At 34.2% G+C, this 16,235-nt stretch overlaps 2 protein-coding genes and 1 pseudogene across 3 annotated transcripts; all 3 read right to left on the reverse strand.

The window, feature by feature from the left end:
- Positions 1,490–2,840, reverse strand: LOC104698708 (annotated as a pseudogene).
- LOC104790445 (protease Do-like 1, chloroplastic) lies at positions 9,605–13,359 on the reverse strand. 2 transcript variants are annotated; one of them, XR_768690.2, is made up of 10 exons: positions 12,889–13,359; positions 12,662–12,784; positions 12,327–12,498; positions 12,185–12,222; positions 11,634–11,832; positions 11,362–11,514; positions 11,123–11,257; positions 10,940–11,032; positions 10,298–10,691; positions 9,605–10,208 (listed from the first exon to the last, which is right to left on the reverse strand). XR_768690.2 is itself a non-coding variant. In XM_010516199.1 (8 exons), exons 1-8 carry the CDS (start codon positions 13,326–13,328, stop codon positions 10,955–10,957), a joined length of 1,338 nt encoding a protein of 445 aa, XP_010514501.1. In that variant the 5' UTR covers positions 13,329–13,359; the 3' UTR covers positions 10,760–10,954. The 2 variants fall into 2 exon arrangements, 1 of the variants encoding a protein (XP_010514501.1); XM_010516199.1 differs by lacking the exons at positions 9,605–10,208; positions 10,298–10,691 and having other exon boundaries at positions 10,760–11,032.
- On the reverse strand, positions 13,824–16,226 carry LOC104790446. Its single transcript, XM_010516200.2, has 11 exons — positions 16,176–16,226; positions 15,995–16,078; positions 15,818–15,906; positions 15,659–15,739; positions 15,403–15,533; positions 15,170–15,211; positions 14,985–15,061; positions 14,807–14,897; positions 14,654–14,735; positions 14,472–14,544; positions 13,824–14,330 (listed from the first exon to the last, which is right to left on the reverse strand). Exons 2-11 carry the CDS (start codon positions 16,066–16,068, stop codon positions 14,162–14,164), a joined length of 909 nt encoding a protein of 302 aa, XP_010514502.1. The 5' UTR covers positions 16,069–16,078; positions 16,176–16,226; the 3' UTR covers positions 13,824–14,161.

Consider the following 16,235-nt stretch of genomic DNA (forward strand, 5'->3'; position numbering starts at 1 on the left):
ACGATTCAGAAGATAATGTTGTGTAAATTATTGAGCAATTTGTATAGTTTTTTAAAAAATTTAAACCTTTACGCTGAATATATTAACACAACGTGTCAAGTTATCACATCTTCATTGTTAGCTGATGTGTGAGCGTGACAATACAAATTTATTACAGATAGAGAATAATAGTGTGATAAGATCCATCTATTTTTCTTTCTTTCTTTCTTTTTTTGGTTGGGAACACTTTCATTTACTAAAAAGGAATAAAAGAAAAGAACACTCAACAGTTCAACTAACTTTCCGGTTTTTTATTTTATTCTTAGGACAGTTAAGAGCCTAACCACATGCTCTTCGTCATGACTATCAAAAAAATTTATATTGTTTTTTTTTCTATTAAAAATAGTTAATCAAATTGAAAATATGGGTGCCATTTATGATTTGTGAAATTAGTGTTCACTTGTTAGTTTGTGACTTACGGATTAAATATTAATTTGGGACGCAAGTAAATTGCATCGCATGTTCACCCTGACTCCTAGTCCAACTCCTAACACAGTAAGAAGATAAGTTTAGGCTTAGCCGGTTAGGTTCACGTTCACGTTCAGGTACATTTAATACATACCTATTACACTATACATGACTATTTATTATAAAGAAAATAACTAATTGCAAATGTAAACTTTAATAATTTTTAAATATTCTCAAAACACTTTAAATGTAAGAGAGGATAATTGCATTGGTAAATTAGACGTGGCCGGTGAACATGCCATGCAATGAGAAATAAGTGTACGGTACATTTTACGATATTCATCTCTAAAATATATAATTCCCTTTGTTTTATAAGAAGCGTCATCTTACCATTTTCCACACAAATTTTTTTTTTAAAAACATTTAAATTATTCTGTTACATGTTGTAATACACTAAAATGTATTTTATTTCTACCTAATAAGCTAAAAAAAAATAGGAATAAATTTGAGATTTGATTTAAAATATGCATTAAAAATACATAATAAAACCTTTAAATGACACTCATTGTGAAACTAATGAAGTGCAATATATACAACTTCTTCTTAAATTCAGCTTTTCTTTCAATGAAAATATCTGATTGAAATTTAACGAAATGATATTTAAAAGTTAAGAAAAAGAAAAGTGAACGAGTTTTACTAAAATCGAATTTTGGTGGAAAATCAATATTTAGAATGATATTTACCTTAAAACGAAAGAAGTGCTATTTGACTTATTCTTAAATTCAGTTTTTCTTTCTTTGAAAATATTTTATTAAAACTTAATGAAATCAGATTTAAAAGTTAAAAAAAAAAAGTGAATGAGTTTACTAAAATCAAATTCCCGTGGAAAAAACTGTAGAAGGTATAGTAAAACACTAAAACTCATATAGTTTTTTTCCTTTCTTTTAATGCGCAAGGTAAAATGTATTGCCCCTTTGGAAAATATAAAGAAGTACGTATAAGTATTGATATCAATATTCATATGACATCGGTATCCATAAATAGTTGTTATTTTATCTCAGAATTAAGACAATTCAAAACAGTAACACTTAAACTAAAGGCAGTACTCAATATCAGAAGCAAAATTCATCATAACAAGTGAACTCAACTCGAACTCGTCTCCATGATCCCATAAAGCGTTATTGCCATAATACTGACTTGGATCATTAGTACTTGCCACTAAGACACCGGTTTGATCCGGTTCCGGTTTTCTTTTATCCTCATACGAAGCTGATACGATGCCGTCGAAGTTTTCATCATCTCCGGTGGTTTTGACGGCGGATGAGTAATCTCCTACGAGTTTTTTACTGAGATGAGTGTTCCAGTAATTCTTGACTTGGTTATCTGTTCTTCCCGGTACTCTTTTAGCTATTAAAGACCATCTGAATTTGGGGGAAAGTATCTTAAATAAATTCACATTATGAACATGAATGATGATATGGTATGGAGCAACAATATAGATACTATCTCTCTAAACCTATGTATAGCAATATAGAGATATAGTATCTAAATGATATGATTATGACATCTATCTGAATATGATTTATAAATGAATGCATAATTTATATACAAACCTAGAGAGAGCTATAACTTTTTTTTTTCGAATTGTGGAAAACGTTTCTATATATGTAATGAATTTAATCTGAAAAGCGACTATTTTCACCATATACACTTAATATGAAAATTATATATAAAAAATTGAATATATTTTAAGTTTAAAAAGATATACTTGAAGAATGTATGGAGAAACACCTTTTAAAATTGAAGTAATCCACCGAAGGCACCAACACATATGAGAAAGCAATTGTTTTTCTTGTGCTACTTATTTTATTTTTTACATTCGAAAATAAAACATTTAACTATTTTTTCACTTAAAAAAACTCTTTCAAATTAAAAGACATGGAATATAATATAGTATTAATTACATAAAAATGTATGTACCTATTGCCGAGGAGCTTGTGGAGACGAATAATGAGGTCTTCTTCTTGTTCAGTGAAAGTGCCTTTCTTCACATTAGGGCTCAGATAATTCATCCATCTCAGTCTACAACTTTTCCCACACCTCTTCAGCCCTAACAATTCATTAGAACAAAACAAAACCCAAAATTAATCAAGTTGAGTGATATAGAAAAACTAGCTAGAGACTAAGATTTATATAAAGAAGACACACATTGAGAGAGAGATGGTACCAGTTTTTCTGACGATGCGGTTCCATTGCCAGTGCCGTGAGTAAGAACATAGTCCATAAGGATGTTGTCTTCTTCAACTGTCCATAACCCTTTCTTGTATTCTTGATTCTCTCTTTCTTCTCTTCTCCTTATTCTCATCCTCTCTTTTTATTATTATTCTCTGATATTTTTTTTGTTTGTGTGTGTGTGTGATAGAGAGAGGAAGATATTGTTTCCGTGACACGGGCTTATATACACACACTCATCAATACGTATCATTGGGTAATTAATCATGACTATTTACATAGCCCTATCCTCTGTTACCCTACATTCCCACCGGCTACGTACCTTATTTTTATATATTTAAAAGCCAAAATTTGCAGTTGGTTCTATTATGTTTATTTTACTTTCTGGCAATACAGGTAAGTATAAATTTACCCCCAAAGAAAAAACAAATTTTACTACATGTGAATCAGATTTTTTTGCAGAATGTTATATTGTATGTTTAACAGATTTGCATTTTTATTCACTTCATGTTAACCAGTTTGTTAGTTACATTGTATACTCTATAACTTCAATATACTAATGTTTTTTTATATATAAAAACTACAATATGCTACTATTTACTAAATTCTACTAAAATTATCCTTTTTTTTGTTGAAATATTAAATTTTATATTAATGTTTAGTTATATATATATATATATAGATATAGACACTACAAGAAAATCGTGTATTCTTAGCATCGGAAAAACGCTATCGAACAATATCATAGCGTTTTAGTAAACGTTCTATCATCGCCCGCGATAATAGGTCCGAGACATTAGATAGCACTTTACGACATGCTATTTTGTCTTCATCAAATATAACATTTTTTCTATGCAATCGTACATTCAATAATAGCAATTGTAATTTGCGGTTAAATGTAATACTAAATTTTATTGAATTACAATTTTCTAGGATATTTTTTTTGGTTTTTGGATAATTTGAAAAATTAAACGAGAAACATACCATAATTTTATAAAAATTAATTTATTATTATATATATATATGAAAGAGGAATACAAAATATCTATATTACAAAGTAAAAATATATAATTAAAAATAAGTTCAAACAACTCTTGTATATTAAAATTGTGAATTTTCCACACTCTTGAAACTTCTTTGATATCATCACTTAATCAGCTTCAGCTTCAACCTGCAACAAAATAAGACAAACACATGAAGAGCAAAGAAGCATTAATAATCTAAGTTTACAGAAAATGATATAGCAAAGTGATATGCTTTTAGGGAGCATGTTTTGAGTACCTCCGGTGAGTTGAGCCTTGAGTTCTTTAAGCCGCCTACTGCCCCAATAAGCTTATGAACACATCAAAAATTAAAGAGTTAGAAGATACAAGAGACTAAGTCAAATATACACTAACACGTACCATTAACGAGCCTTACAATTCAATCACTGCTCATTAAATAAGAGAACAAAAGTTCTCCAGCTCCACTGAACACGTCTTCTTAGTCAAAATCATCTTATGAGTCGTAAGAAGAAGCTAATGCAAAATTCCAATATTCAGAAACTCTTATTTAAATATTATAAGAGATTATTAGTCAATGAGAAGAAAGATTATTACTTCATGACAAAGAATTTTTTTAACCCACTTAATTATACAACTCCACCATTGAAATTTCTGATGATTTTAATTGTCTCTAAGTCTTTAAAGGTCATCTCGAAATCAAGCTACCATATTGCTATAAAAAACATAAAACCCACAACAAATTATCGAATTATTGAGAGCTAATAAACAAGATTATGGTTGAAATTAAACTTCTCTTGCTTCTCATCTGAAGATCAACTTTAGCCCCTTTTTATTCAGAACAAAATCTCCATTGAAACCCAGAAAAAAAGTGGTTCAAGACTTTCAAGTCCCGTTTACTTTTATCTGCAATTCGATAAACAAAAAAAGGGAGAGTATAATTAGAAGTTCTGAATCAAGCAAATAACATCCTTTTGCAACAAACAAATAAGATCTACAAGTCAAAACCATTAATCACAATTGGAGCTGCAAAGAGGACAACATAATCTCACTGAACCTAACCACATAAAAAACCTTGCTCAATGTACTTCTTGAAATCAATCCCACACTCGGAAGAAACAAGAGACTTGTACGGAGATCTCTAGATCTGCAAGCGAGACCTTCCAATCTGATTTCAAAAGACCAAACACATAGCTAAGCGATTAAAGTGAAACGAAGATATGCAAGTATGTAATTAAAACGAACAGATCTATCATAGAAGAAGAGAGATCTATACGATGGTGGGTAGGGTTTCGAGTCCCAATCTCTCTTTCTTCGACGGTGGCTAGGGATCGATTTCAAAAGGAAGAGTGAGAGGGAGAGAAACAACATTATAAAAATATGGATTTACTGAAGAAGAGGAAGATTATTCATCTGGTTTTGAATCTGTGCAAGGATTTCATCGGATGAGAAGCCTGGTTCTAAATCTGGGAAATTGATAAGGAAAAATTAAACGAGTGTGAGAAAAAACTGGAGAAGTTAAACAATGGAGTGAGAGGGAGAATGAAAATTTGTTAGCGGCTCTATTTTTTCACCAAGTATTTAGCAAAAAAATAGATTTATTTTTCCGAATAAAGTATATATAGCGTTTTAAAAATACGAATGCTATCTATACTACAATTAAAAAAAATATTATTAAAAATAAAATATTACCATTGAAACATAGCATTTATATTTTAACAAATGCTATTTAAAACTAAAGCGTATATCAACTATAACAAAAAGACATAAAACGCTATATTGTAGTGCTAACAATACTCTAATTTCTTGTAGTGAGAACAGAGTCGATCGGAACAACTTATTTAAAAGTTCCACAGTTCACCATAGAACAACAGGGCCAGGAGGATAACTTTTTTTTTTTTTTGAGTTAATTCGGTTGTACGTATATGAACTCGAATCATCTAACAAAATAAAAATTATTATTTTAATCTCTTATATTATAGCAGCTTAGTCAATATATTAAGCTATCACTCAACATAAGAGTTTTCAAGATTGTGAGTTCAAGCGTCTACAATAAATACTTCTTTCATTTTAAAATATAAGATGTTTTTACTAAAAACACTTGAAAACTATATTATGAAGTAAAAAAATCTTTTTTAAAAATATTTTATACAATAAAATGGGGAAGCATATAAAAGATTAAAATAATCTGCTATAGTTTCCGGGCTCCAAAACATATGGACTTGAAATCTGTAACTTATCTAATTATATATAAATTGACAAGTACATATTAAAATATATTTGAGTATGCGTTGTGTGTGTTTTAATAACCTAGTCCCAACTAACAAGTTAAGCGGTAGAGAATAAAAATTTGTGAATAGGTTACGAATATTGTCTCTCAATTAATGAATTACTCAAGTGGAGGAATAGAAGATCCGCTGGTCACTTGTCTCCACACCACACACTCTCCTGTATTTTGATTCTCGAGCTAGCTTTACATATTACCCATTATAAAATATGTATACATTTGTTTTATATGAACACCCTTATAAAACGCTATATTCATTTGTTTTATATATCAATAGTAGTACACACACATATATATATATATATATATGGGGGTGTGTTTTTATAGTTTCCACTAAATATATAATTTATATGTTAAAAATAAAAATTAAAACTATATAAATATCACTACTTTTTTACTAAATTGAGAACTTAAATTATTTCTTGAAAAATGTTTAATTATTTACATAAAAGTAGGTATTATTATTATCACTATTTGGATTACTTATAGATTGCTTGTTTTTATATAGAAAGGGGAGTTCTTGAACAAAACTCCGACTAATATTTTCCAAAATCCATAAAAAGTTTGGGTTTTTTCTGTTACTGAAATTTTTTACGGATGACTAAAACTACGATTTGTGATGAATGATTTTTTTTCTTTTTCTTTTTCTGAGACACCTAAGAAGAATAGATAAAAACTATTGATATTTTTTTTTACTTCTTTAGTTTAGGTTGTTAATTTGGGGGCTATACGGTAAAAAGAAAGCCAAACAAACATATATGATTGGAATAGTCAAGCTCTCAACAAGATATTCTCTAACGAAGCAGTTGAGGAAAGGAAACGACATGTCGTATACCAAGTATATTTAATCATTACCAAGTCTGCTCGAAAAGCGTAGTTCTATATTTAACTATTTATGGGTATATATATGATATATCTAAATGAAGAAACCCGTTATTTATGACCCTACAGATTCGAGACAAAAATACAATGCAAAACCAAGCCCTATTAAACCGGTTTGGTTAATTTAGATACAGTCGTCCCAACCATAGAAGATAGATAGAGATTCCTTATTACATAATTTGCGTTACGAAAAATTATAAATACCATGTCAGTGTCTTGTTGGTGTTGTTTATAAATTATAAAGGATGACACATATATTAAAGTCCACGTAGGGACCTTTCTCCTGATCATCTCAGATTCCGGTCGTTATCACATATCTCGTGGGTGATATTTTGATGTTTGGTTCGTGAAGTGTGCTAGAAACTAGACACATGGTAATGAATTTGTTAAAAAGGGGCCGTGAACAAAAAAAAAATGCAAAAATAACCTCAAACTCTCAAAGCCTTGTTCGGTAGAGAGTCACAACAACTGCTAAAAAAATGCAAAAATATCTTCATCTCCACCCTAAAAATAGAAATCTTTGTTGGGAGTTTGATGAATTTATAATTATAAACCTTATTTTTATTCCAAAAAAAAAAACTCAGTCGCTGATATGAATGGTACGACACTGTTAATAGAACATGGGCAAACTTATTTGTTTGCCAAAGCTAGCTACCTTTCACCTCTAGGCTTAAACACAACCATCCACGTCACACACCCAACCTCGATTAAATGATCCCTATCATCAACCGTATAGAGATTATGAATAACATCATTTTGGATATTTATAAAAACAAACCTAATGTCAAATAAAGACCTTGAATGACTTAACAGTAGTTAAACTAATAACCTAACCGTATGAAATCGTAAAATAAAATTATAAAATCAATTTGGCTCACAATATGACATATTAAGGATCGTCCCATGAACATAACATGGTCTTCATCTTTTTTCGCTACAAAGCATAATTATCCCCATCGAATATGGGAATCACCTTGTTGTGATGTTGCCTCCCAGATCTCAGATTTTCCGTAGAACTTTTCTGAATTTTTTCTTGTCTTTGTATTGAGATTGGCCCTCGAATCAATAGAGCTCTGATACCATGTTGGATTTTTATGAGATAATCAATATGAGATACCTGTCGATTCTGGTCTGATAACTCGTCTCTCTATGGGAAACTCTCTGACTATCTGTGCTCGGGAAGGGACTCACGACTGGGGATCCCATCAACTGCAACACTCCAACAGCTCTTCCTTCGTGGTCAATGGTTGCTCCCTCATGCACGGACTGATAATCAGGTTTCTCTCCTAACCCACCTTACAACACTTACCTTAACAGATGAAGAGGATCGATTTGAATGGGAAGTAGAAGGCAAGGTGTATACACGATACTCAACTGGCCTGGTTTATGGTCTCCTTCGGTCTGCTTCCCCTCTTGTACCATGGGCTAAAGCAGTCTGGTTCGCCGGCGGGATCCCGAAGCACAAGTTCCACACTTGGCTACTCACCTTAAACCATTGTCCTACTCGCGATCGTCTTCTGGGATGGGGACTACAAACAGACCCACTTTGCCTTCTATGCAACGCTTCGCCTGAAAGCAGAGACCACCTGTTCTTCAACTGCACCTACGCCTTCGCTATCTGGACTCAAATCGCCACTAGATGTCGATGCCAACCCTCCCCTTCTTGGGAAACGACACTGGAACGCATGCAATCTTTAAGGGGACCGAAAGCTTTGACTCGTCTAACGCTATTAGCCTGGCAGTGTACATTGTATCTTCTTTGGGAGGAACGCAATCGTCGCCTGCATTGTCGTCAATTCCGATCTATTGACGCCCTGCTCCGACTGGTGGATTCTATCATCTGTAACAAGATTACAAACATTAGGGAATCAAACCCTTCCTTATCATCGTCGATGTTCGATCTCTGGTTCTCAAGTTAAGTCGTCGTACACCCTACGACGTTTCACTATTCCATCGGCTACAAACCCTACCTCTAGGTTCTTACTAAGTTCTTTTGACTATTGTGTTGTATTATTGGGCTCGCTTTTTACTGGGCTCCCTAATCTAAACTCTAAAGCGCTGGGCTTTTGTAACATTTTATTTCTCTTTTGCATTTAAATAGAAAGCCTTTTTCAAAAAGAAAAAAAAAAGAACAGAGTAAGATGAAATTTATCTCACAATAATCTTTTTGATTGTGATCACTAACAACACTCCCTTCGGTGAAGGAAAAAAAAACACACTCTACTTTATTAATTCAAGATCTGAAATCTGGTAGTTTTACAACACGACAATAATTGTTTAAATAGAAACCAACGTAAGAGACACAAGTAAAGAGTTGAAGTCCTTAACAATAAGTCACGACTCTTAATCATAAATAAATATGTAACATCCATATTAATAATAATATCTAAACTCAAATTATCGATCAATACTGTCATCTCAACAAAGAAGGATTGAGAGAGAAAGGGTTCATGAACTTGAACGAGGGTTTTTTTTTAAACCTCCTACGAAGTTTATGCTAGTTCTGTTTATATAAAGTATTGCGGATATGCTTGTATATTGTTCTTATTTATCTTGGTATTCTGATAAAGACATGTTGTCCGATAGTTTAGCAACTTTAAGCTTATCGTTTATGGTGTGTCTCCTGTATAAATACTCTTCTTATGAATGTGAATAAAACAAGTTGGTTTGATATCAAAACTCTACATGGTATCAGAGCTAAGATCTGTTTAAATCAAAAAAAAAAAAAGAAGATTCTTCAAGCTACAATGGTAAACGAAGAAGAAAGTAGTGCTTCCGCTCTCAAATCTGGGTCTGAAGTACAGCTACCAGATGCACCGGTGGTGTCTCCTTATACTTTGTCTAGTTCCGACAACCCCGAGGCTATGATCTCATCTATTTTGTAAACCGATGATAACTACAATGAGTGGGCAACGGAGATGCTCAACGCTCTCCAAGCCAAACGAAAAACTGGTTTCATCAATAGAGCTTATCGTTTATGGTGTGTCTCCTGTATAAATACTCTTCTTATGAATGTGAATAAAACAAGTTTGTTTGATATCAAAACTCTACATAGAGTTTCTTCCGCTATTGTAATAGTTTGCTTCTCTTTTTTAAAAATAAAAGTAAAGTGGATTCTTCCACTGTAGGCTTCTTCGTAGTGGCCTAATTTGTAATAAAGTAAGAACTCTTGTGAAAAAAAAAATGAAAAAAAAAAAACTACTCTAAGTCAAGAGAATGAAATAATAGGAACGCGTATCAGAAACTAAGCAAGATTTAGAAGAACGATTTTAACCTCTTGTGATCAGGGTGTGTCGAGGAGAAAACCATCATCCAGCGGGCATGCATGAACGCAGGCGGTACATCCCAGCCTTCAAACCCTATTGGTAGATTCAGGAGGTTAAAGAGTATGATGAGATATAAAAATTGCGTATACAAAGTAAGTAGTGTTTAAGGAAATCTGTCATACCTGTCTCCAACCATATATGTGTAGGTGAGTTAGTTTCTCATATGTTGGTTTTTCCAAGTGTATGTTTAAGCTTTGGCTTTGATCTATGTAGCATCCACGACCAACAGCGATGTCCACCACTGTTCTTTGTTTGATTTCCCAGATAGTTCTGTGTTGGCTTTTAGAAGAAACAAGTTAAATCTATATGTCTAGACAGTAGTGACTCAAACACACAAAATAACTGGAAGCTATATTTGTAAATCGCCTTCAAGTGATCAGGTATCTCCCCAATATTTACTATAGAACCATTCTCATTAATTAATTTGTTTTTCAGTGTTGAAGTCCAAAGTCCCATATCAGCTAAGTCATGGAGAAAATGCTTCTTCACGACACTACGAAATTCTCATCACCACCACTGCATAAACCAAGGAGACGCAATGAGTAAGCAGTGGGGAAAGACCATAAACATATTTAGTCAAATGATTTATTCCCACACCTCATGCCTCTACAGCAGTAGATGTTTGATTCAATTTTGGTTATTTCCAGTTATGCAATATAAACAGATTTTATATGTACACAACCGGACCATCTATTTTCCGTACAATTTGATATACAAAAGTATAACCCACCGGACATTTTTTTCTACACGTTAGGTATATTTACTTCTTAACGACGTTTCTAAGACTCGTCCGGCTTTGGTTCGAGAGTTACAGATATTTTCTCCTTGTGATCGCCTCTTAGAACCTCTACGGTCACCTAATCAAAAATTATTATAATGTCACAACTCTCTCTCAGATGAACAAACTTACTTGACCAAAATGCGGATTTAGGACTTTAAGATTTTACCTCATCACCGACTTTGCATTGATCGAGAATCCGGTACAGATCACTCCCGTTAGAGACTTTTGTACCATTCACTGACGTGATTATGTCTCCAAGTACTAGTCTCCCGTAACCATCACGTTTCGTAGATTGAAGTCCCTGTAGAGCAAAATCATCATCACACACATTTTAATGTTTAAACCGCAGAGTGGAACATAGAGAAATATATGTTATACGGAAACTTAACAACAACAAGAGCTTACGGCTTTCCCAGCTGGGCCACTTGGAGGAGCATCCAAGACGAGCACGCCACTTACTCCCAATTGTTCAACAGATTGGTCTGGTGCGAATTTGATACCTAAGATTGGTCTCGTGACTTTACCAAATCTCACCAACTGATCGACAATGCCTCCAACCTGAACATGAGAGAAACAGAGGTCAAAACAACTTTACTCTCCCGTTAGTGGGTCAAGGATAGAGTAAGACTCTCTCTGATCGGGTTTAGCAATGGGGGGAAAAAGGAGAGAGAACTCACGGTGTCAACTGGGATCGAAAAGCCCACTCCAGAAGATGCACCAGAAGGAGAATAAATGGCTGTGTTTATACCTATTAGGGTTCCTGAACTATCTAGAAGAGGTCCTCCACTGTTACCAGGGTTAATGGCTGCATCTGTCTGTATCACATCTTGAATTGGACGACCAGTTGCAGCAGAACTAATTTCTCTTCGCAAACCACTGTACAAATCATAAATACACAAACATGCTACAGTTATAAGGAAAGAAAAGGAATAGTAAAGTCATTCGACATGACGAGGGAGCGAGGGAATATGTATATCCTCAAGTACCAGTCATCTATTAGTAAACCACCATTCAAATCATTATACACAAACATGCTACAGTTTTAAGGAGAGAAAAGGTCAGAAAAGGAATAGTAAAACCATTTGGCATGAAGGGGCACGAGGGAATATATTTATTCCCAGGTACCAATCATCTATTTAAACCTTTTCGTATACAAGTAAAATCATTTCCAGCGTAATCATGAAAATCAAAATAACACATCGAAGAAGACAAAGAAGATTTAACATACCTTATAACACCAGTTGTAAGAGTATGATCAAGTCCAAACTGTACAAAAAGGTTCTTGCTTTAGTGTGTGTATACAGGAAACACAAGGTCTGACCCAGCATCCAATATAAAGCAACAAGCAGAGCACTGATATATATACTCACAGGATTTCCGATGGCAAAAACTTTCTGGCCAACAAGCAGATCAGCAGAGACTCCAACAGGTATAGGTCTTAACTTATCTTTCGGTGCATCAATACGTAGAACTGCAACATCCTTGTCTTGGTCAAATCCAACAACTTTTGCATCAAATGTTGACTGATCAGCAAGAGTAACCCTATGATCATTCAGTTTCATCATCATTAGACAAACATCGAATCAACCATCCAACGAAACAGTGTAGTCATGATACCACAACTACTAATTTCCATATCTTGAATCAACCAAATACAATTGTTATCCAAATCAATCAGATTCTCAAAAGTTTCAACATAACTAACCTGAGATCAGAAGCACCACGAATCACATGATAATTAGTAACAATGTGACCTTGCTTATCCCACACAAATCCTGAACCAGAACCTTGAGGAACCTCAAGCACGTCCAATGTAAACGCGTCCTGCCTAATCCAAACCCCGAGAAACCAAATCACATTATACAACTCCTCAAATCCATAGCTAAATTCACCAATTAAATTGTGAGAAATCGAGATCGGTAAATTCATTACCTGACGGCGAGATTAGTGATGTAAACAACGGAAGGAGTGTTCTCTTGAAACAATCGAACAGTCGCGAGCTCATCAGTCTGAAGCTTCCTGGGAGTACTGACTACAAACGCCGAAGCGGATTCGACGGCAGGAGACGCGGCGAACAGAGAAAAAGACAACGCGACGGAGGTGCAGAGGAGGAAGAAAGGTTTCACGGCGGAGAAGGGAGTAAGAAGAAGAGCATCATCGTCTCCGCTGTTGTCGTTTAGTGGAAGCTTGGAGGAGAAAATTCGGAAATAGCGTTTGGATCGGATAGGGTAGAGAGAAATCGAAGTCGGAGGAGAAGATAGAGAAGGAGAGAGATTGAAGAAGGAAGATGAGTTGGAGAGTTGAGGTGAAGGAGGAGAGTGGTGAAGGAAGAGAGTAGAAAGGAGAAGCGAACAACTCGTCGTCGTCGCCATTACTTTGTTTTCTGGACAAATGGGATTGTGGCTCTGTTTTATTTCTTTTTTTTTTTTTTCTAATTAAAAAATGGTAACCTTTGAAAATAATTTTTTTTTTTTTTTTTGAGAGCGATTTTAAAATACGGAACCGAGAGTAACCGAAATAGTTAAACCAAAATTGAAGTAAATCTTCTTCTTTTTTCTTTTCTTTTAACAAGATTTATATTATTACCCTGTTTATAAACCACTAATTTTGTTATTTGACTCAAAATATATGATATATAATAATTTTTATATAACCTAGGTTTAATATAGAAATATTTCAAAGAGTCTGTATATTGTTAACTGGGAATATTCGTGTTTATAATAAGATGCTAAATAAATTCGTAATTTTCTTATTTAGTACAAAAATCTATTTATTTAGCAATGATTTGATGTTAACAATTGTATAATTTGTAATATCAAATCGTTGCTTTTATTAGTAAGTCATCTTTTAACAAAACCAAACCAAAATACCGAACCGAAACAAAACCAAATATTAAAACTGAGAAAAGAACCGAGAGTAACCGAACTAGTTAAACCATTTAACCAGTATATGATTTTGCTTCTTATAAAAAAAATAAAACTGAGAAAAGAACCAACAGCCTAGTAACGAACATTAATCCAGATTAGCCGCCCTTAATTTTGAACACTAGAAAATTAGAACTTGTATCCTCCTACTCCCGTACGAGTAAATGGTTATTCCTATTAGCCTATTCTATATCTCTAGAATCTTTTACTCGAGCTTATTAGAAACGTGACTTGGTCGATCTCTAGTAGATAAAAAGTGCAAAAAAAAATACGGTTAAAGTTTAGAGAATCTTCTGGGACGGTCTTAGTTCTTTTGGCACTTCATTGAAATTCTCGGAGTCCACATCGGATTGATACATTGGTCTCTTCCCCGTTTTCCACACAATCCCTTCAGCCAAATGTTCTTTGTTCGGTGTCAGCATTACAAAGTTTGGATCAGCTCTTTGGTAACTGCAATGTCAGATAATTCAAACAAATGTAAAGATCATATACTGTTTTCTTTGAAACCATCAAAGCTAAAGAGGAATTTTTTTTTTTGGTAACTAGTTACAGAGGGTTTGATTGATCTCAAACAGTCACAAATGGACTGACCTGGCTTCTCTTATGTTATCAACACGGATACCGAACCCACATTCCACGTTTCCAGTCCGATGATTAGTCGTTGCTGAATAAAAAAAAGAGCACGACATGTTCAAATACCAACGTTCATCTGGATTTTGCTGAATTTAGAGCACGCAGATCACGAGTCTCCATATTTGTTTATCGAAGCATACCTGAAAGATTGAATGCAAAAGATGGTTTCCACCACGACTTGAATGCTAACGAGAATGTTGAGCTTCGAGCCCCGACTTTACCCTGCAAAAATTAAAAATGTATATAACTGAGCTGTTCTTTTTGGGTAACTCGGAAAGATATGTGTTCTGCACCTTCAGCAAGAAGTTCTTATTGGCCTGCCAAGACGCAGCCATCTGCAATAAAGAATCTGCGGCATTGTCTGGCTTCTTGGAATCATCAACCCTTCAATATTAAGACAAAAATAAAGATATGTTTCCGTATAGACAAACATTAGCTAAAATGTTTTTTTTACTGAGAGATGTAAACTACCTCGACTGTAGCTCGAAACCTAAATCGATGTAGTTTGTGATTCCAACTACTTGGTTTTCTTCAAAAGGATTTTTCACCTGTTCCAAGTCCATTATATATTGAGCCAAAAGTTAAGCTAAACATTATATATGGAAGACTAGTAATAGATGCAGCACAGACATAGGACTAGTTTAGAAGAGTAGTACCCTTCTTTGAACCACTATGTGTTGGTAGAACGAAGCGATAAACTGCATTTACAAGAAGGATAACACAATCAGCAAGACTAAAAATGCTACAAAATGAATGATATGCGATTGGACAAGTAATATGGTTGTTAGTCAAGTTCCATGAGAAGTGGAGGAACTGTTTCGGCTTAAGACTTATGATAAAGACAGCAAAACAGCCATGTGTTTTTCTACATGGATTTATAAAGCATGACCTGAGAGCTTCTTGCTAGTTCAATCCCAATGTTAAACGAAGGACTCAAGGGGCTTTTTGACCCTACTCCATAGCCAGCAGCACAACTCCAGTTTCTTTGGTCTGTGTACTTTGCCATATCGTCGCTTCCATCTAAAACAAAATCCAATAACAGTTGTCCAAGCTCAGTTTCTTCAATCACATAATGTATAGATAATAGATTCCATGTGTGATTAGTCAAATCTGTTCGACAGGAATAAAATAATGTACTGACTCACGTAGCGGCTCATACTGCACTCCTACTGTAAACCTTCCCATCTTGCTTACAAGCCATGCATGTTTTGGCAATTCGTTATTCGCTGAATTGAAGAATTAAAGGGTCAGCAATGTATCCAAAAGAAACAACAGCAATTTGCAGAAAAACTTGATGTGCTCACCAGAAAAAGGAGTGACAGTAGCTCCGATAGACAAATTTGGTGAGCCATATCTCAACCCCATGATTCTATATTGTTCAGATAAGTTTCCCCTAGAGAGAAAACATTTATTCATGTTACATTGTAGCAAATAATCTACTCAAAGTAAAACGACATCATATACACCTAAATATGACGTACTCCTTTTTTGAAATCAAAGGGTAGACTGCAAATGCCCCAATCCCATATTTAGGGTAGTAAGCAGAAGACCTCATCAGTAGAACCCTTAGTGATGACAAACAAAATAAATAATTTCAAAACATTAAACTGCTGTTAATAAACATAAGCTCCCGGTATATATCAGAAGTAGCACGGAGTTTACGGATTTGAAGTTGACACAGAGAGGTCCACAAAAGTATGGGGATCATCAACATCACTGCAC

The sequence above is a fragment of the Camelina sativa genome, chromosome 6 (genome assembly GCF_000633955.1).
Source record: "Camelina sativa cultivar DH55 chromosome 6, Cs, whole genome shotgun sequence".
Classification (NCBI taxonomy): Eukaryota; Viridiplantae; Streptophyta; class Magnoliopsida; order Brassicales; family Brassicaceae; genus Camelina; species Camelina sativa.